The sequence below is a fragment of the Bidens hawaiensis genome, unplaced genomic scaffold, assembly GCF_021521415.1.
Source record: "Bidens hawaiensis isolate Kalapana, Puna unplaced genomic scaffold, B.hawaiensis_p1.1 tig00006725_1, whole genome shotgun sequence".
Lineage (NCBI taxonomy): Eukaryota > Viridiplantae > Streptophyta > Magnoliopsida > Asterales > Asteraceae > Bidens > Bidens hawaiensis.
In genome coordinates, this window is record NW_027491458.1 from 42,189 (window position 1) to 61,660 (window position 19,472).

Here is a 19,472-nt window from a genome sequence, read left to right on the forward strand (position 1 = left end):
CGCTCCACGCTGCAGCCGAGAAGAGGTGGTTCACCGGTTCGAACCCTCTTTCATGGTTTGACCTATAGTTTCTCAATTTAGGTATTCTTAAACTTTTAACTAAAATTATAATTGTTTATATAAATTGTCAATATAGAACAATCGTAAGTTTGTTAAAATTATTCCCGGAAGTTGTTGAGGTACTTGCTTTTATTAAAGAAGATGGAGAGAGTGTGCAACAACGAACTAATGCGAAAAGTATTCTTAAGTATTTTAAGAGTCTTGATTTTGTGTTTTATGTACACTTGTTAGTCGATATTTTAGGCCTCACAAATGCTCTATGAAAACATCTTCAAAAAAATTAAGACTTGTTAGAAGCGTCTAAGTTGAGCATTGAATAATTTAAGACAAAGCGGGTTCGACAAGATGTTGGCTAGAGTGACATTTTTTTGTGAAAAAAAACAAGATTAAGAAATGTTAAATATGACGGAGTGTTATGGTAATCAACGAAACCGAAAGAATATCATTACTAATCGACATCATTTTGAGGTTGAAGTTTTAATAACGTTTGGATATGCAAATTCAATAACTTGGAAATAGATTTAGTGAGGTCTTAACTGGTTTGATAGAAAATATGTCCGGTTTAAATCCTTTTGATTCATTTTCTAAGTTTGACATATCGAAAATAGTGGCATCTTCTGATATGTATCCGAATGACTTTAGTAACGAAGAAAGAGGGTGTATTTCATATGATCTTACGACCTTTTGTCACACTTTAAAGGAAGATGATAAATTTTCAAAATTGGGTGGAATGTGTGACCTTGCTCGTGTAGTGGTGGAAACCGGAAAACACGCCACTCTTCCTTTAGTTTATTGTATATTGAAACTAGTGTTGGTTTTACCGGTTGCAACCGCAACCATTGAAAGATGTTTTTCTAAAATGAAACTTATCAAGACGGATTTGCGCAACGAATGGGTGATGAGTATTTGAGCAATGTTTTAATTTGTGCGGTCGAAAGAGAAATGCTTGATAAATTAAAAGAAGAGGATGTGATGGCTCGATTTCAAGTTTTTAAAAACCGAAGGGGAGAAATATGTAGCCCATGTGTTTAAATTTATTTATCATCGTTTTTCTATTTTTGTTTAGTTTAAATTGTATGAAATACGGTTAAAATTTTTTTTTTGAGCGTTACCCCTAACATTTGGTTCTAGATCCGCCACTGATTAGTTGAACCCTTTTTTTGTAAGCAATTAAACCTGATTAACACATTTACAACTTAAATATTATTGTTAGCTGGTTAAACATGCTTAAAAAGTGGATTAAATAGGGTTGTATTCAGGTTACATGATTACAAGTGTTTGTGGTTTAGGATTGATGCTTTTTGCATGAATAAAAATTAAATCTAATTAATACATTTACAACTTAATAGACGGGAACCCGCGCGATGCGGCGGGTGTTTGAATACAGACTTTGGTAATCACGTAAAAATTTTGTATGTTCATGGTTCGGTTTAAAACTTTAAAATCGTTTAAACCGGCCATCGGTTAGGTTTCACAGTTAGTTTTTTCTTTAACTTTTGAATTTCAATTTGGCTTCACTTTTCGTCAACATCGTTACTAACGGTTTGTCTCACATGTTTAACATACAAATAGTTAAAACCGAGTTGTGAACAACCATACGTAACATGCTATTTTTTTAACTGAAAAAAACTACAACAATATCATACTTAAATTAAAGAGAATAAAATTCTCGTTTTTATGGTGTAACTTTAAAAAAAAAATATTAACGTATGAAAAATTTATGGTCGTTTAAAAATCGTGGGGGTAAGTTGGTTTAAAATTAAAATAAAAAATAATATATAGTAAAAGATAGGGGACCAAATTTACAAGTATTATTTAATTTAAGAAAAGTCTAGTATAAGGGTGAAAACTTATAAATATTTTCAAAGAAATAAAAATTCATGTGGGATTTTATGTTTGAAAGTCCATTTTGTTCATCTTCAACATGCTTTGGATGTGTTATCTAAATTTACACGAGTCTTATTCACAAGCAGCCTGCCCTTAAATTCTAACTTTCATATTATATAATATGACATGTAGCATAACCAGAACCAAAACGTAGGTTTTAATCCCTGATTCTTTGGCAACCGCATACATACGAGGTTCTTAATCACAAATCTTCTTCAATTATTTTCCTCTACGATGTTCTTAATCCCAATTTTCTGAAAGCCTAATAATTGATAGCTGATGGTTTCGTTTCAACGATTATTGACGGATATCATTGATAAACCCTAATTTTTCCAAGCAGATTAATTCGATCAGTCGCAGCGATTTTCATGATGGATATGCCACTTCAATTATCGAGCGACATAAGTTACAGATAAGCCATTTCATCTTATTTAGAGTTACAATCATAGATTTGCAGTTCTATCTTTTAGATTACTGTCACATACATTGAAAACTTTATTCAAATCTAAATTTGAATAACAATGAGTGATACGAATGACTTGGTTTAATTCGATTGATTAATGTTGCTATTTACAGATTCTGAGACAATAGAGAATCCTACTATATCCAGCTCCAAAATACTATTGCAGCAGTGATTTTGTTATACTATATGAACCCAAAGTTATGTCACTCTAATTAAGGTAAGCATTCATTTTCTTTGTAGTAGATCAGAGCTATGATTCACATTATCATATTGTATATGAACAAATCAGATTGAATAATGTTTAATGTAATTTATAACAAAGTTAGGATTTTTAATGTAATCCACACATTACCTGTTAAACCTAAGTTAAGTTTATTAGCAATATCACATATCATAATGCATTCCTTAAACAATATTTTAATGTTATATTACTTGTGAAGGCCATAAGAGCTTCTAAGAATGTCTTAAGAGACATTGAAGAATGACCCTAAACACGTGTCTATTTTTAAGAAGGTTTTGTAACTGACTATATTTTATTTAAATATGATTATATGTTTTCTGCAAACAAATTTGATTGGTCAAAGTTGCATTAAATTAAACTTCATACAATTGCAATACTATAAACTTTGTTTGACCTTTATCTATATGATTAAATATAAAAAAATACAATAGAAGTTTGCCATAATGTTTTTCTTAAATTATATTTTACTTGAATTTTTAGGTATAAAAAAGTGTCATAATTTTAAAATGTAAATATTTTTTATTCAAAGTATTTTATTAATTTGTATATATTTTTTAAGTATGATTTTTTCTCCTATAGGTATACGTGGATACATTGGTTAAGAAATCATATGATAACTCGTGCCAGTTGTTGAATATGATAACAACTCACTTGCGAGCTTCAAACAACCTAAAAGGTTAGGTGCATTCCGAAAACTTATTCAATTGGTTCATTAACAGATTATCAATATGAGAGATCTTCAAATAATCAGCTAATGCACAATAGATTATCAGAGATTTTAATAACAAGGTTTGCTTTCTACAAATCAAATTTCAAAATTTCCAACATTGCTGATAAATTTCTTCGTGTATAAATAAATCTTACAAACTGAACATTATTGCAGCTAGATCATTAAACGCTTCATGTTATCCAAGGATGTATTCCTTTTCATTTAACCATATCAGCAAGCAATTTGCTATATGTTTTTATCTCTAATGGGTGAAATGGGTAAAGTGGTATAAAATCACATTTTGATTTATAGGTCATTTGCCTAACAAGAATATTTTGGTCACAATTACAGATTCATTAAAATCTGCACGTGGCGGTAGAAATCTTCTTTCAAACGGGTCAAAAGTAATGCAGAATGCTTTCAAATTAAGTGAACGATAATTTGAGGATAATGAAATTGAACAAGGCTGGCTGGTTAGTGGTTGAAAATGGGTTAGATTGATCAATTCCCGTTTGAGTTGGTTTTGGGTTAAAGATTTCGATTACGGTTTTAAGTCTTGGTTTCATGTTAAAAATGGATTACGGGTTAAAATTGGAGCACAATGGGTCTAATTAGAAATCTGCAGGAAGTGCAGTTTATGAAGATCAATTCTAAAATCTAAAAGGGTTGAAGCCAGATTATTTGTGTCTAGGGGTATTTTGAAGATTTCTTAAAGGTTGATTTGAATTTAGAGGATTGAAGGTTTAGTTTTCTCTCCATATTATTAGGGTTGTTCAAATAGCTCTTTGCTTGAAGCTCGAACCTTGCTTGCTATCTTCATTGTAATAATATAGTTACAACAATAATGGTTATATAAGAAAATTAGGAAATAAGAGAAAATAAAGTTTATTTTGTGTACAATAAGCTGCATAGTACAGACAAACCAAATTGTATAAATTTGGATGGCTTTCTTTTTTTTTTTATTTAATTTATTTTTTTTATGCTTTTAGAATTTAGCAATATAAATAAAAAATATTGCATCATTCTCAGAGTACAAAATATTCATTCTTGTGCAGTCAAGCTATCAAATTCAATCTTGATTTTTGGAAGAACAAGGAATGACTTAGAAACAAAAACTTTAAAGTTTAACAGAGAAAAATTGGTAAAAATAATTAAAAACCTAAGCCGAACTTGGAAATATAAATTTATATAGCCGTCCCACAATGGTGAGACCGTGAGAACACTAAACTTGAGATTGTACCTCCTTTATAAAAGGCCAAGTAAAAAACTAACAAGTAATAACTTGCATTTTGGCCCTTTGGCTACAGTCAGTTCCTTATTGAGTCCTTTACCTAAGTTAATTTTCAAATATGGCTCTTTGGTTGTTGGTTAAATTGTGTTGAATCAAGCTAACCTGAGCTGGCTCGGTTTTAGTCAAGTCGTACTCAAATAATCGGCCGGTTAATAATTCAACCTCAAAGGTGAATTGGCTTAGTTCTATGCTCGGCCCTAATCTTTGCCAAGTAAGTTGTAAATCATGAATTATTTCTAGATACTTGAGATGGAAAAATGGGTGGGGTTCGGTTAACCACTACAAATGGTTTCAGTTAACACAAATCAGTTTTGTCCAAAAACTTGTCAAATTTTGTTACAAAGTTTTAGTCATTTTAATAATAGTTTGTTTTTTTAATTAAATAGTGTAGGACGGAAGGAGGTTTTTTGCATTAAAACTACAATTTAGATGAATGCTATTAGTTTTGAAAACCCGGACCGTATCTTAGTTCTCATTTACTTTGAATGTTGTATTTTAAGTGGAATAATACACTGAATTCTATGTGTAGTCACAAGATCTCACGTAAGTAGAATCCATCAAGATGGAATGTTGAACGTAGGATTAAGTACATATGAAATGCATTTTGAAGATATTGAAAAACGCCTAATGACGAATCTATGATCTTACACTTGGAATGTTAAGAGACTAGATGTATTTATCTAGATTGTTACAATAATTATTTCATTGTGTTGTGTTTCTTTTATTGAAGTCGATAATTTTTTTTACAGCAAGCAAATGAGCGATGCTATAGAGAAAATTAACAAGGGGTGAATTGAACTACGATAATTTCTTGGTCCACATTATCAACCGGTTTTTATTTATATATCCTAACTTTTAGTTGCGTATTATTTGATCCTTTATTTGATTATTTGCTTTTGTGAATCCATGTTAAACATAATTCATGAGGTTAAGTTTAGCTTTTTTGTACACAGACCCGTGTAATACACGGGTTTATAACCTAGTATTATATATATTATAGACATATTATTGTCAACCGCTTAAACATGCTTAAAAATGGATTAAATGAGTTGTATTCGGGTGATTATAAATGCTGGTGGTTTAGGGTTAATGTTTTTGACACAAATAAAATATGTCATTTTCGGTTTAAACTCTAGATTGAGAACTGGATGAAGATTAATGACTTTGTTTGGTATTCTTGTGTAACTTTAATTTTACAATATAAAAATTGATGTAACTTGGTGGTAGGTGGCATATCTAGTTGCTAATCCTTTTTTTTTAATGAAATACCGTCTGTTTAAAGAAAAAGGAACGCTAGATATATACTCTCTAACAGTGAGAACAACTCAAGAAAGCAAAGTAATAAAGTTTTAAAGAAATACTGAAAGTACCCTTCAATTACTAATTACTCGTATGTAACGATGTCACGATCGGTCTGGTGGACGGGGACCAGGCATCAAACCTGTCTAGTATCATCTCATGATTCATATATTAAGGGCTTCATATTTTAGTTAAGTCTTAATATTATATTAAAATTACACATTCACACCAAAATATAAAGCAGTTTCATTTAAAATCCCTGTAACTGTATATAATCCACAGAAGTTGATGCATACCTGAATAGTTCCAACTACTAGATTTGGACACTAGCATTAGACACACACAATAACTAGGGCCATTGCCATTATTATATCTGTCAAATGACACGATCGGTCACTGTTTGATTCTGCTTCTACGCAGGGCACTGTTTGTCAACTGTTTGCGTAGTTGACAGAGTAGGCAACGGCTCAAGAGACGACGGTTCACCAGAGTTGATTCGGTTATGGAGTGATGGAAACAATGACGGGTTTGACCTTAGATGAGGGGCAGGAAACCGTTCTCGTTCTGGCCTGGCTAAGGTGGTGGGACCGCTGGTCAAACATGGGTTCCTAGGCTGAATTGGCGCAGTTGCAGGGATTGTAAGAACATTTAAAGCGCTAGTTTCTGTAAACAATAGAAACAAAACAATAATCACATGATGTTCTTGAAAGCAAATTAAGTTATCTTGAAATTTAAGTTAGATGCCTTTCTGTGCTCTCTTCAAAGTAGGAATGGCCTGCAAATTTTGTGCCAAAATCTCTGCAAGGAGTTTATTGGCATTAACAAGCTGCTGATAGTTTTCAAGAAGGATATCTTCATTTTTTGAACGCGTCTTCGAGTCATGAATCAATCCGTCGTACCTCTTTTGGACCTCTGAAATCTCCTTTTCGCATTCAGCAAGAAGCTTCGATTCCTGTATATAAACATCTTATAATCCATCAATCTTATAAAACAAAAATACTAGAGATGACGTGTCATAACCATACTCATTCTGATTTATAATCTTCATTCTCCTAATCCATGGTAACCATGGGTCATGGGTATAGTTGTTATGACCCATTAAAACTAACCGGATATTTCATTCTAAAATTTTATTTATTATTAGTTATCATAATCCGTTGATTGAGGAGAAAAGAACCAACTTTATATATTTAAAAAAGGAAAACTAGAAATAATATTTGAAAATTAATAATTGATTTGGTTTCCATGCAAATATGCATCTCACGTCAAAGAGTAAAATATCTCAATTTTCTTTTCTTTGTTTTTTTTAACGAGAAATAATATTATTTTAAATAACGGACTTGATTTTATTATTTGAAAATACTTGTGTATTACACGGGTTCAAAAGCTAGTTGATAATAATATAACTAAAAGAAAACAAAAACCTTTTCTTGATGTGATTTCGTGATTCGCTCTCGCTCCTTACAAATTCGTTCAACTTCTTTTTCAAGAGTATGAGGTGGCGGTTGGTCAGGTTGACTTTGCAGACCTCCATTTGTTCCAACTTTTTCAAGAGTATGCAGCGGCGGTTGTTCAGGTTGACTTTGCTGACCTCCAGTTGTTCCAACTTTTTCAAGAGTATGCGGTGGCGGTTGTTCAGGTTGACTTTGCTGACCTCCAGTTGTTCCAACTTTTTCAAGAGTATGCGGTGGCGGTTGTTCAGGTTGACTTTGCTGACCTCCAGTTGTTCCAACTTTTTCAAGAGTATGCGGTGGCGGTTGTTCAGGTTGACTTTTCTGACCTCCATTTGTTCCAACTTTTTCAAGAGTATGAGGTGGCGGTTGTTCGGGTTGACTTTGCTGACCCCCATTTGTTCCAACTTCTTTTTCAAGAGTATGTGATGGCGGTTGTTTGGGTTGACTTTGTTGACCTCCATTTGTTCCAGGGTTCAAAGCAATTGAATCAGAAATACTTGCAGGCGTTGCATTCTCACATGCTTGATGAAATAACAATAATATGATCAAAAACATATGGCATTAAGGTTAGTTAATAATATAACTGTCATACCTGCCCATTTTATTCCGATATTCTTGACGTACTTTCTTTTACTCCTCTGCTTTGATCTTACAAAAGGGGGAGTAGTTGCAGCATTTTCACCTTCAACACAGTTTCGGTTTGGCTTTCGAACTCTCCGAGATAACTTTTTAAGAAACTTTTCCGGTCCAGTTTGACTTTCTCTGACCAAATTACTCCAAAAATCAGAAGGCGAGTTAGCAACCAAGTATTCAACAACAGCAGCACTTTCCTTTGTGTGAGATTCCGTTTCACCAAATAACTTGATACACTCAGAGTAAGCTCCATTTTGCATCTGTGCATTTGATATGATAGAGTGGTCTGTGGGGCCCGGTTTGACACTTGTGTTCCTCAACAGGGATGACAGCTCGTGAAGCAAATCGTCTAAAAACGACTGAGGTCCGGAGTCAGTGCTATTTTGGACCTTACGGAATAAGTAGGGTGCGCCCCATGCTAACAGCTGGTGGCAAACACTCGAGCTAATATAACTGTCAACAACTGTACCTTCCTTAGAAAGAATCAACGCTTTCTCTTCAACCGTGAATGCCGAATACAACCGGAAAACGTTTATCCGCTCACAAGGTGAATCAATGGTGATCTTCTTAAGGGCATTTATGTCATTTGACGGGTTACGGTCACTGTTGAATATTATCACCACATCCACACGCGAAAGTCTAATGCTGGAATGACAAGCACGATAATCGCATAAACAAACGAACCGTTCACTGTCTGCATTGTTGAACGCTTCTAATGATTTTTTGTTGTTCCTGGGTATATATGCATATGAATTCTCCCCAAATCTTTGATGAACAAGGTCATCCAAAATATGTCCGGTTGATATCTTTTCAGAACTAACCGCCGACTGTCAATCAACAAAAACAATGCTTTAAATAAATAAAGTGATGTAGACTGTAGAGTGTATATATAACAAAAAAGCAAGTTGATGAATTTAGTAACCTGAAACAGAACAAGTGCTTTCAAACCGCATTGTTTAATCTCTAACAGGAGCTTGTCAAAAACACGCAGTTTGCCACTGACATTGATATCAGCAGCCAACGGATCATCAGTCAAAGAAGCTTCTTTGGCAGAATTACGCAAAGTAGGGTCCGCAAGATACGGGTGATCACAACACTGCAAAAATAAATAATCAAATTAATATGTATCTACCAAACAGATTATGGAAAACCAGAAACACAGAAAGTTTAAACCTTTTGGATCTGTGTGATAATATCATTGAGTGAAGATTTTCTTGGTAATGAAGAGAGTGTGTCTGAATTTGAAGTGAGAATTGCACAATATTGTTCGATCTGCATAGACGAAAGATGAGCCGGGACCCAGTACTCACTGAACTTGCACTCGCTGCTACCTGTCGGGTATGTAATTAACGGCTATCAGTAAATTACATTAGTTACTTTAATGTAGATATATGCAAGAACAGATTACACACCAGATTCGATCTTGTCATTTATAGCAGACTGATCTCCAGAGCATAATCTACAAACAAACAGCTTTATAAATCATAAATAATAAAGACTAATGCATGCAGATTTAATATCATGAAGAAATATGTCATTAAATAAATCACCTCAGTTTTCGTCTTTTCTTAGGTATAAGCGGCTTGTCAGGCTCATAACCATCCCGACCATGATTATGTATTCCGGTCGAGATCTCATCAGCTAACTCATTGTTGCCTGTTGCGTGTGTAATTAATGATTCTCAGTAAATATACAAATATATTAGGTGGAAATGTACCAAATGACCATTAATCACGAATCCAAAAAAATAAACTATTTTATTGTAAATCTAAAGAAACAGAATACACACCAGATTGGATCTTGTCTTTAGTAGCAGGCTGATCTTCACATCCTTGTTCAGAACATAATCTACAAACAAGCAACTTAATAAATCTTGAATCATGAAAGATTAACGTATGAAGAAATATGTCATTTAACTAAATTACCTCTGTTTTTTATGCGAACAAGATTCAGCAGCAGGTGTTTTACTCTTGGCATTCGCGTTTTTAAACAACATTTTATAAGAATGTGCATTTCGTTTCTTCATTTTCAAACTTTCTTTCTCCAAATTCATGATATCAGTATCCTCGTGTTCTTGAGGCGTGGGTCATTATCCACTCTTTTCCATCTTAGTATTTTTAAGAATCAAATCTGCATAAGTAAAACAAGCATGATCATCTTCAAACTCGGCTGAATATCAACAATGTTTTATGATCATAATATAATTAATACTGCCCGTGTTAATCAGGGATTGCATTACACCTCACAAACTATCCTAGGTTTCTTTCTACGCATAAGCACTAAATTAACACATACACACAAAAGTTGAAAAAAACAGCGGTATTTTTGTAATTCACCATCAAGTCATCTTCAACTTCCACAAATAACTAGGGTCGTAAATGAACCAAACTGAACAAACCCTTATTCATGTTCATCCATTAAACTTTTAACAGACAAGTGAACAGTTCACGAATAGACCGTGTTGTTCATCAAGGAAATTAACTTGCTTGTGAATAGTTCACGAGCACAAATGAACATAAACAATGTTTTATTAGATTTGGCTAACCAGGAATGGTCAGTGTCAATATTGCGGTCTGTTTCTTAACATTCTCGTATTCATATCATACATTAACTTTACATGTAAACTAATCACATAAGATTCGTATAAACTTTTCCTTTACAATTAATAATTTCGCGTAAATCTATATGATCGGATTACAAAAGCCATTAAACACCTTTAACGAACAAACATAAACAAACGAACACATTATTGAACGTTCACGAGTTCGTCTTCGCTCATTTAGTTAAACGAAACTAACTCCCGGCCGAATGTCGATATCACAATCAGAAACCCTAACTTACATTCTACACATTTTCAAATATTATCACAATTTAGCCTAAAAAATTAACAACACATATATAAAATTAAGAAGAAATTAAAATCAAGTTGGAATCAATACCCAATTCTCGTTGTTTGTCAGTGATACGATTACAATCGAAATCAGGGCTCGATCAACAACAAACAGAGCAAATTAAAGTTTACAAATGCATGGTGTAAAATCGACTGCTGCAACACTCACTGATATCAAATTTTGATGGAAATGATGGATGCTTCTGGTGGTTTTTAGGGTTTTTAAGTTGGATTGATTCTTTGCTTTGTGAAATATCATTATTATGCCATTTTTGAAGTATCATAATTTGCTTTGTGTTTTCATGTAACCATTAATGGCAAAAGTATGAATGCACAGAACAATGAACAACTTTTGATGTGTGGTTTACTCACATGCAAATTGTGAAATATATATATCAAAATCAACTTTGTCTTTTTAGCTTTATTGAGTTTGAACTCGCGTCTGGTATGTAAAGCCCGATTAGTCTCGTTAAGTTTTATTGAGTCTTTGTGTGTATTTTAAGTTTTTTTTTTCTCTTTTAAACTTTTATAGATTAATTTCTTCATTGCGTAACCGAGCTCGAGCTGAGATTTAGCTCGTTTAACGTAATATATGAGCTCGAGCCGAGTAAAGTTTTTTTTTTTTTTTTTTTTCAAAATATATAAAAATAATTAATAAATAATAAGCTTGATACGAGCTTGGGTTTTAGAAAAAAATAAAAATACTTAAAACGAGCTGAACTCAAACCCGAGATCTCATAAGTCAATATGAGCCAAACTTTAGTTTAGTCAAAATCGGACTCAGTTTGATTACACCCCAGTATAGAAAAGTATATCTATAACATTTTGAATTATCTACCGTATTAAATCATGATTGGCCCCCCTTTTTTTGTCTTTTAGTGTTTATTGAATTTATAGTTATACTCCTGTAGTCCTATGTAGATCTTAATTACATTTTTAATTTTTGAACTTTAATATATTTATATCCGGCGCATGAATTTTTATATAATTTTTCTTAATCATTTATGTTTGTCCATAAACTGTAAACATTCTTATGTTTTTAATTCTGAACTTTAAAAGAGTTATCATCTGACCTTTAAAGTTTAGTGAAGTTCTTTTTTTTTTTTGCAAAGATATTTTTTATACATTTAAATCTTTTTTATAAATTCATTTTATGTTTAGCTTATATTAATTACAACTAAGTTTTACTTTAGATATGTTTACCTGACAGCATATTTTGCTTATTTTTACTATTGTTTATATTAAAGTGCGCATGATTTATATTGAATCCAACCCCGCCATGAAACGTGAGCTTCAAGTTCTAGCAATAAAATTAATGTAGATTTCGTAACTAATATGTGGTGGTGGTGGTGATGGACTGTGATGGTGGTGGATGGTGGACAGTGTTGGTGGCGGATGGTAGGTGGTGGTGGTGGTGGGTGTTGGTGGCGGATGGTGGGTGGTGGTAGTGGACGATGGTTGTGGCCGACGGGTGGGTGGTGGTGGTGGTGTTGGTGATGGACGGTGGTGGTGGGTGGTGGACGGTGTTGGTGGCTGATGGTAGGTGGTGGTGGTGGGTGGTGGTGGCGGACGGTGGGTGGTGGTAGTGGACGATGGTTGTGGCCGACGGGTGGGTGGTGGTGATGGACGGTGGTGGTGGGTGGTGGATGGTGGTGGTAGTGGACGGTGGGTGGTGGGGGTGATGGACGGTGGCGGTGGCGGACGGTGGGTGGTGGCGGTGATGGACAAAAGGTTTTGGGGAAAACTTATATTTTGGGGAAATATGTAATTTCAAAAGGTTAGGACGGGAAAATATGTTAAAATCTCTAAAAAAACAAACAGTCTTCAGGAGCTTATGTCTGCGCGCCTGCAGACATAAGTCTCCTACGGAGATTTTAAGTAAAAACAAACACCACCTAATTAATTACTTACGATATTTTTGAATAGTTCTCAAGAAAATGTTGCCCTATTTCCCGTTAATTATTTTATGTAATTAGTTATAAAGAATTTTAAGTTTTACTAAACTCAATTATAGATTCAGTTAATTTGCGAATAAAAGTATATGTTAAGAAAAGTTAGTGGTCCCAATTTTACATATAGAGTGAACTAGTGAGATTCACGCGCTAAGTGTGTGGGAATTCGGTCGGTATCACTTTGATACGCCATAGTACCGGTACTCGATATAACAACCAAAAAGAAAAGGTATATTAGTTTTTAATGGTCCCGGCTATTGTCTTTTGGTCACTGCTGGTCCCAACTAATGAATTGGTTACTGATGGTCCCAACTTTTAAAGTATTTATTCATAACGGTCCGCGACTAACAGAATCCTAACGTCGTTAGTTTCATGTCACCGGAAAACGGTTTTGGCCGGAAAACTCAATTTTTTTCCCCGAAAAAACTCAACATTTTCGTCCCAAACATCTTGGTAACTTCGTATCGGACCTTTAGGAACCTTTTTCTAGTAAAACCCTTAATTATTGAGGTCGCCGGAAACCCTAGAACCATCGTCGGAATCGGTTGATGGTGCTCAAGTGGTGGTAGTTGGTTAGCGGTGAGTCAATTGACGGTGGGTGCGGTGTTCATGTGGTGTTTTTCAGTAACAAATTTGAATTTTCCAACCAAAAACGTTTTCCCGGTGACCCGAAACTAACGGTGTTAGGATTATGTTAGTCGCGGACTGTTAGGAACAAATATTTTAAAAGTTGGAACCATCAGTAGTCAATTCATTAGTTGGGACAAACAATGACCAGAAGACAATAATTAGGATTATTAAAAACCAATATACCAAAAAAAGGCCAAATATCCAAAAGGATTTACATTAAACGAAACCATCAAAATGAATACACGTACATATACATATTATAATACTTAAACTTGGGAAGCCAAACAAAGAGAATTATATTATTATATATAATTAGAGAAGGTTGGTGTCGCAAGACCGTAATTGGTCCACGTGGCGGTATAAATTTCTGACACATCATTAAAAAATTTCTTTTTGTTTTTGTTTTTTTTTTTCAATTTTAGTTCCAATATTGTAAAAAACGTAACCGAAACAAACCCAATTCGGATCGACTCTCCCCCGTAATGCCCAAGTTTTGTTGTTTTTTTTGTTCTACAACCGTAACGAATATCATTGGTCCATGTGGGCGGCACCAACTTGTGACGCATCATACAATACTTTGATTATTTTTTAGTTTAGTATCGTACTGAGCGTAACCGAAACCGACCCAATTCGCGTCTACTCGTCGCCATAACGGCCCGACACCGACCAATGTTTTGTTTTGTTTTTAGTTCCTGTGTCGTAACGAACGTAACCGAAATTGACCTAATTCACGTCTACTTGCTGTAGTAACGCCCGAATTTTACCAACCCAATAAACATCGTTTTAAATGAGTTACTTTTTTGGTATAATAAGTTACGCGAGTATTCTAGACGTATGCTAATTTAATCTTTAGGTTTAGTGTCAGCTACATAATGAAGCTAACCGATACCAACCAAATTTGTGTTTCTTTGATCATAAGTTATATTTGTTTTTTCTTACTATATTAATTTCTTATATTGTAAGTTATATCATTGTCATTACTGTTTTCTATGTTGACAGATTAATGCTTTCAGTTTAGTGCCAACATCTTAATGAACTTTTACCAACCAAATACATGTTAATGTGCCGTCACTATCATAACAAACTTTTACCTACCGAATGTACATTATGTACCGCCGCATTGCGGCGGGTACAAACCTAGTTTTAGATAAACATATTTGAATCCATGCTTCGATTTGAAGTTGGCCTTTAAGCGAACCAAACAACTTGGCTTAATAAGATGCAACTCTATGAATTATGAATATAACACCATGTTCAAAACTGTATAAAACATTCTATGTTAAAATTATAAAGAGAAAATGATTGACCTGTTCAATTTTGATGAGAACTTTTGTTGAATTTCGATAAAAAAAAGCACATCGTAATGAAATGTTTGAAATTTTACAAATAATTATAGCATATTATTAGAATAATGAAAGGGTAAACAATGCAGCTGCTTTGACAACATATACGTTTGTGATTCGAACATTTATACATAATATTCACAACTCAGTTTTAAGTGAAATTTATATTAGGGTGTAGATAAAAAATAAGCACGCCATAACGATATACTTGGAATTTTATAAAACATCGTATTTTAAAAGTTATAAGTAAAGACAAAATAAATATTCAAACGCTATTATAATTGTAAAATATAAAATAATACGTTTGTGTTTCATTCACTTGTACATAATATCCGCGGCTCAGCTTTAACTTTTGAGTAAAATTTGTATCACGATGCAGATAAAAAGAAGCACGACACAAATGCATGGTCGGAATTCTATAAAATATTGTATTTTAGAAGTTGTAACAAGAAAACAGAATATATAATCAAATTATACCCTATTTAAAATTTGTAATGTTATTCGTTAGGTAAAATAATCAAATAAGAAATAAAAAAAGCACTATATAACACAAACCCTAAACAATCAAACATATTCTCCATCTCTTCCTCATTCTTAGCCGCCGCCACCACCACATTCTCCATCTTTCTCAACCTCCATTCTCTTCATCTTCAACCATTATCATCAACCCAACCACCTTCTTTCATAAAACATTTATCATCTTCACCATCTTTAGAACCAAAAAAGGGGGGAAATATAGAAGGTGGCTCATCACCAGCGTGAGAAAAGGTAGGGGCGGTGTTTCGCGAAGATCACAAAGTGACGGTGTGGCCACATGGGGGAGTGAGCCGCACCAACTGGCATGTTGGCAGATATACGTGTCTCCTTGTCGTGAGGTTACTATAAGCTTCTCTTTCCACTCATTTTATTAAATTATTGCCACATTTTTTCAAGTTGTAGTTCTCGGTCTCCCTAGTTGTGGAAAATCAACCACTATTAAGAGTTTAATAGGCGATGTGTCGAATGCAAGTTATCAGTTTAAGCCTTCATTCAAAAGGCTTAACACCGTCATAAAGAAATTTTATGTGATTGAGTTGGGTGGTGATGTGCAAAATGTCATATGTGGAGTATCGGTGCCTCGGTGGTGAATCGGGAGATACTCATTATAGAAGGTTCATATGTCAACACTACATATCTTATATATCTTATGGAAAACATTCATGAACAAGCATCGTGCCCTATGGCATTAGGGGTTAGGCGCTTTATATGTTGTTTTTTCTAAGCCAAAAGTTATAGCTAAAAGGAAAATTAATATAATTTTTTAAATGAATTGTAAGTGTTAATATGGGAGAACAATGAATAAAAACTTTTTGGGTTAGGCGCTTTATATGTTGTTTTTTCTAAGCCAAAAGTTATAGCTAAAAGGAAAATTAATATAAATTTTTAAATAAACTGTAAGTGTTAATATAGGAGAACAATGAATAAAAACTTTTTGGGTTAAACGGGTCTTGTATGACAGCATTGGAGAGCCAGAATATATGCTAGAAAACATCAAAAATCGAATGGTATGACGCATCAACACTTGTTAAGAAACTTGATAGGATGAGTCAGTTTCATAAAGATGAGAGTCATTTAAGATTTGTTCTCGAGATGATTACTGAGGAGGATTGTGAGTATGGATTTATCTATGGCCGGGTTCACTCCGGTAGTTTGATTCTTGGTTCTGGTTTGAGTTTCTGCTCGAGTGGTTGGTCAAATACTTTGGAAAATATTAAAGTTGACAATAACTTGGTTGACACACAAATTTGAAGCAGTTGTGACAAATGTGCTTTGCAAATTTAACCGGAAGACCAGGAAAACAATAACAAATCAAGGCGAGCCACTAAGAGCGGGTGAATATGGGCTTGTCGTTTTGGCTGTGTACACTCCAGCCGTAGTTGAGAGTGTGTTTGAACGCCCGTCGATGGGGCGGGTGGTGCTACATGATGTGAAAGAAAACCGAATGGTTAGAGTTGGTGTCGTAACTGATGTCGAGAAGAACACTTGTAAGACATCACCTGAGTGTGCAAAAGAGTTTAAGAAAGCAGCGAATGAAGGACGCTGGGAAGATGTAGAGGTTTTGCCATGGGGAGCAACAGCCCCTCTAAGGATGGTAGCAACCGTGCCTGCGGCTGGGGGTTCAGGGCCGTTGAAGGAGGATCTGCAGCCAAGAAATCCAAGACATCTCACAACAGGAAAAAGAGTAGTAAAAAAAAAGAAGAGAGCTTGAGGTATGATGAGTATAGTGTGAATATACTTGAAGGTTTTGGGAAGTGTGAAACATTATATTAGTGGATGCTTAAATAAGTGGATCTTTACATTTTTAACAAAGTTCTCTTTGGAATGACATTTATGGATTATATAATCCATAAATACATATTTTTATTTATTGAAAAATAATAAATTTGATATAAATGCAAAGTAATAAATTTGAATGGCATGACCAAGGTGGAAAAGAGAGTTGGATAGTTGGGGAGTGTAACAACACCATTTATTATTGAATACTAGTTTGAGCCCGTGTTATACGTAGGGGTGTTCAAAAAGTCCGAACCCGATTAACCCGACTCAAACCCGACTAAGCTAATTAGGGTCGGGTTAAATAGGGTAAAAAATTATTAATTGGGTTATTCGGGTTAACCCGATTAACCCGGATAGTTTAGGGTCGGGTTTCGGGTTCATTTTAGAAAAATAGTCGGGTTTCGGGTTGACCCGAATAACCTGATTTCCTATACATGTATTGGTTAAATCTATAAAGTTAAAACCTACAACTTTCCAACTCTCAACTACTAGTTATTTGCATAACAGACAACAATATAACCAACTAATTCTACTTTTGTTAAAATGCTAATGATTAGATTACTATCTTTGTTACACCTTCGTGATTGTTTGACAAACAGTTATATTTTAAACTCATCCAAATACTTCCTATGAGTTCATATATAACTATATAAGCATAACTCTAGATTTCATGGCTAGAAGTCAGTAAAATCTTTGAAAGAAAACGAGCCACTTGAGTAATAAATTTTATGCATGTGGGGCTCTTAACTTGATTACAAGATAGTTTCACGGTAGATGTTATATCTTAGTTAGGTAATTATGTATGTCTATTTAAATTAACCTCAAAATATAGAGTAACCCGACTAACCTGATCAATCCGACCCGACTAACCCGAAACCTGAGTAACCCGAACTCGATAAACCCGAACGTTAATAGGGTCGGGTTGCGAGTTAGTTTTCTTTTATAAAAAACCTGATTAACCCGACCCGACCCGACTAACCCGAAACCTGATCGGGTTAACCCGATTAACACCCCTAATTATACGGGTAATTGATGAAAATTTTAAACTTTAATCATTAGGTGAAATGCAGTCAATAAAATGATATATTGTTAATACAATTACAATTTACATTAAAATTACAGAAATTACATAATTAAGATTACACAAATATGCTAGAAATAAGTAAAACCTTCTTTCTGCACTACATTTGTGATTGTATTTGTCGGTATACATTGTTTATCAAAAATCAAAATCTGTAGTTTATTTCTGCTTATAACTCTTAATAAGTTAACATATAGGTCTATTTATAACTCTTTTATGTGACAAATAAGGTTCTTCAAGTATATATACCAACCCTAGATAAATGATAATGTATCCATGAAACTAACAAAAAAAATATTCATGCACATAAAATATCATACCTTTTAATCAATTAATATTATGCCATTTGAGATCATCTGCTCATGTTTATAAAAAAAACATGATTATCCCAAAAAACCAGATTACCTGAACGTTGTTGAAAAAAACATGATTATCCCAAAAACATGGTAAATGACTTTTAACTGGATTAACTATTTTTTTAATTAATGTGAAAATAGAATATTCCTTGAAATGTAATGAGAATAATGATTAAGTTACAAATAACAAAAAATAAAAATAATAAATATTTCTGTTAAGTTACATTATGATAAGTGTGAATATTAATGAATTTTTATAACATATTTTAATAATAAATGTTATGATTGTATTTTTTTTAAATTCTATATATAGTTTTATTATTTTGAATATAAACCATAATAAATAATTTAATTATGTACTAACCAACATGTAACACTAACGTAAACTCACTTCGTTTATTTGTATAAAAATAAAAATAGTAAGTTAATATAATATTGAAATTATGTAAATAATTAATGAAAACGATATTTTAGGGTTCAATATCTTAAATGATTTTGGAAAGCGAAAATAGTGAAATGGGATTGAAGCAGATTTTTTGGTTTAAAATTTTGAATGCTTTTAATTAAGTAATTTGTCTTATAAGACATATTAAATTAATTATATTTAAATGTATAAAAAAAGTATAAATCAAGGTATAAAATATATGTTTATAAAGCATTTTGGTCTGAGTTATGGAAGAAAATATTGAAAACTAAATGTTGATCTTCTTATTGCTAAAACATTTTATATTGCACAAAAAAGTCATATAAATAAAGGATTAATTTCATATGTGCCCTTACAAAATGACAGATAGTTCATATAGTAAATCGTTATACATATGGTTTATAATTATAATATTCAACTTCAATGATTTAATGCTAAACACC

At 33.4% G+C, this 19,472-nt stretch overlaps 1 protein-coding gene across 1 annotated transcript; it reads right to left on the reverse strand.

The window, feature by feature from the left end:
• Window positions 1-6,362: 6,362 nt before the first annotated feature.
• Window positions 6,363-10,090, reverse strand: LOC143633421 (uncharacterized). The gene is made up of 8 exons (XM_077101740.1): window positions 9,963-10,090; window positions 9,450-9,496; window positions 9,211-9,368; window positions 8,960-9,133; window positions 7,997-8,864; window positions 7,375-7,925; window positions 6,695-6,902; window positions 6,363-6,613 (listed from the first exon to the last, which is right to left on the reverse strand). Exons 1-8 carry the CDS (start codon window positions 10,088-10,090, stop codon window positions 6,363-6,365), a joined length of 2,385 nt encoding a protein of 794 aa, XP_076957855.1.
• Window positions 10,091-19,472: the final 9,382 nt, after the last annotated feature.

Excerpts from the sequence above, each read along its gene's own strand:
- LOC143633421 (XM_077101740.1), bottom strand. The coding sequence starts at position 10,090 with ATGAATTTGGAGAAAGAAAGTTTGAAAATGAAGAAACGAAATGCACAT. Across the intron at positions 8,865-8,959 it reads AAGCACTTGTTCTGTTTCAG|TCGGCGGTTAGTTCTGAAAA; the intron begins GTTACTAAATTC and ends GTTGATTGACAG. Across the intron at positions 6,614-6,694 it reads TTTGAAGAGAGCACAGAAAG|AAACTAGCGCTTTAAATGTT; the intron begins GCATCTAACTTA and ends TATTGTTTACAG.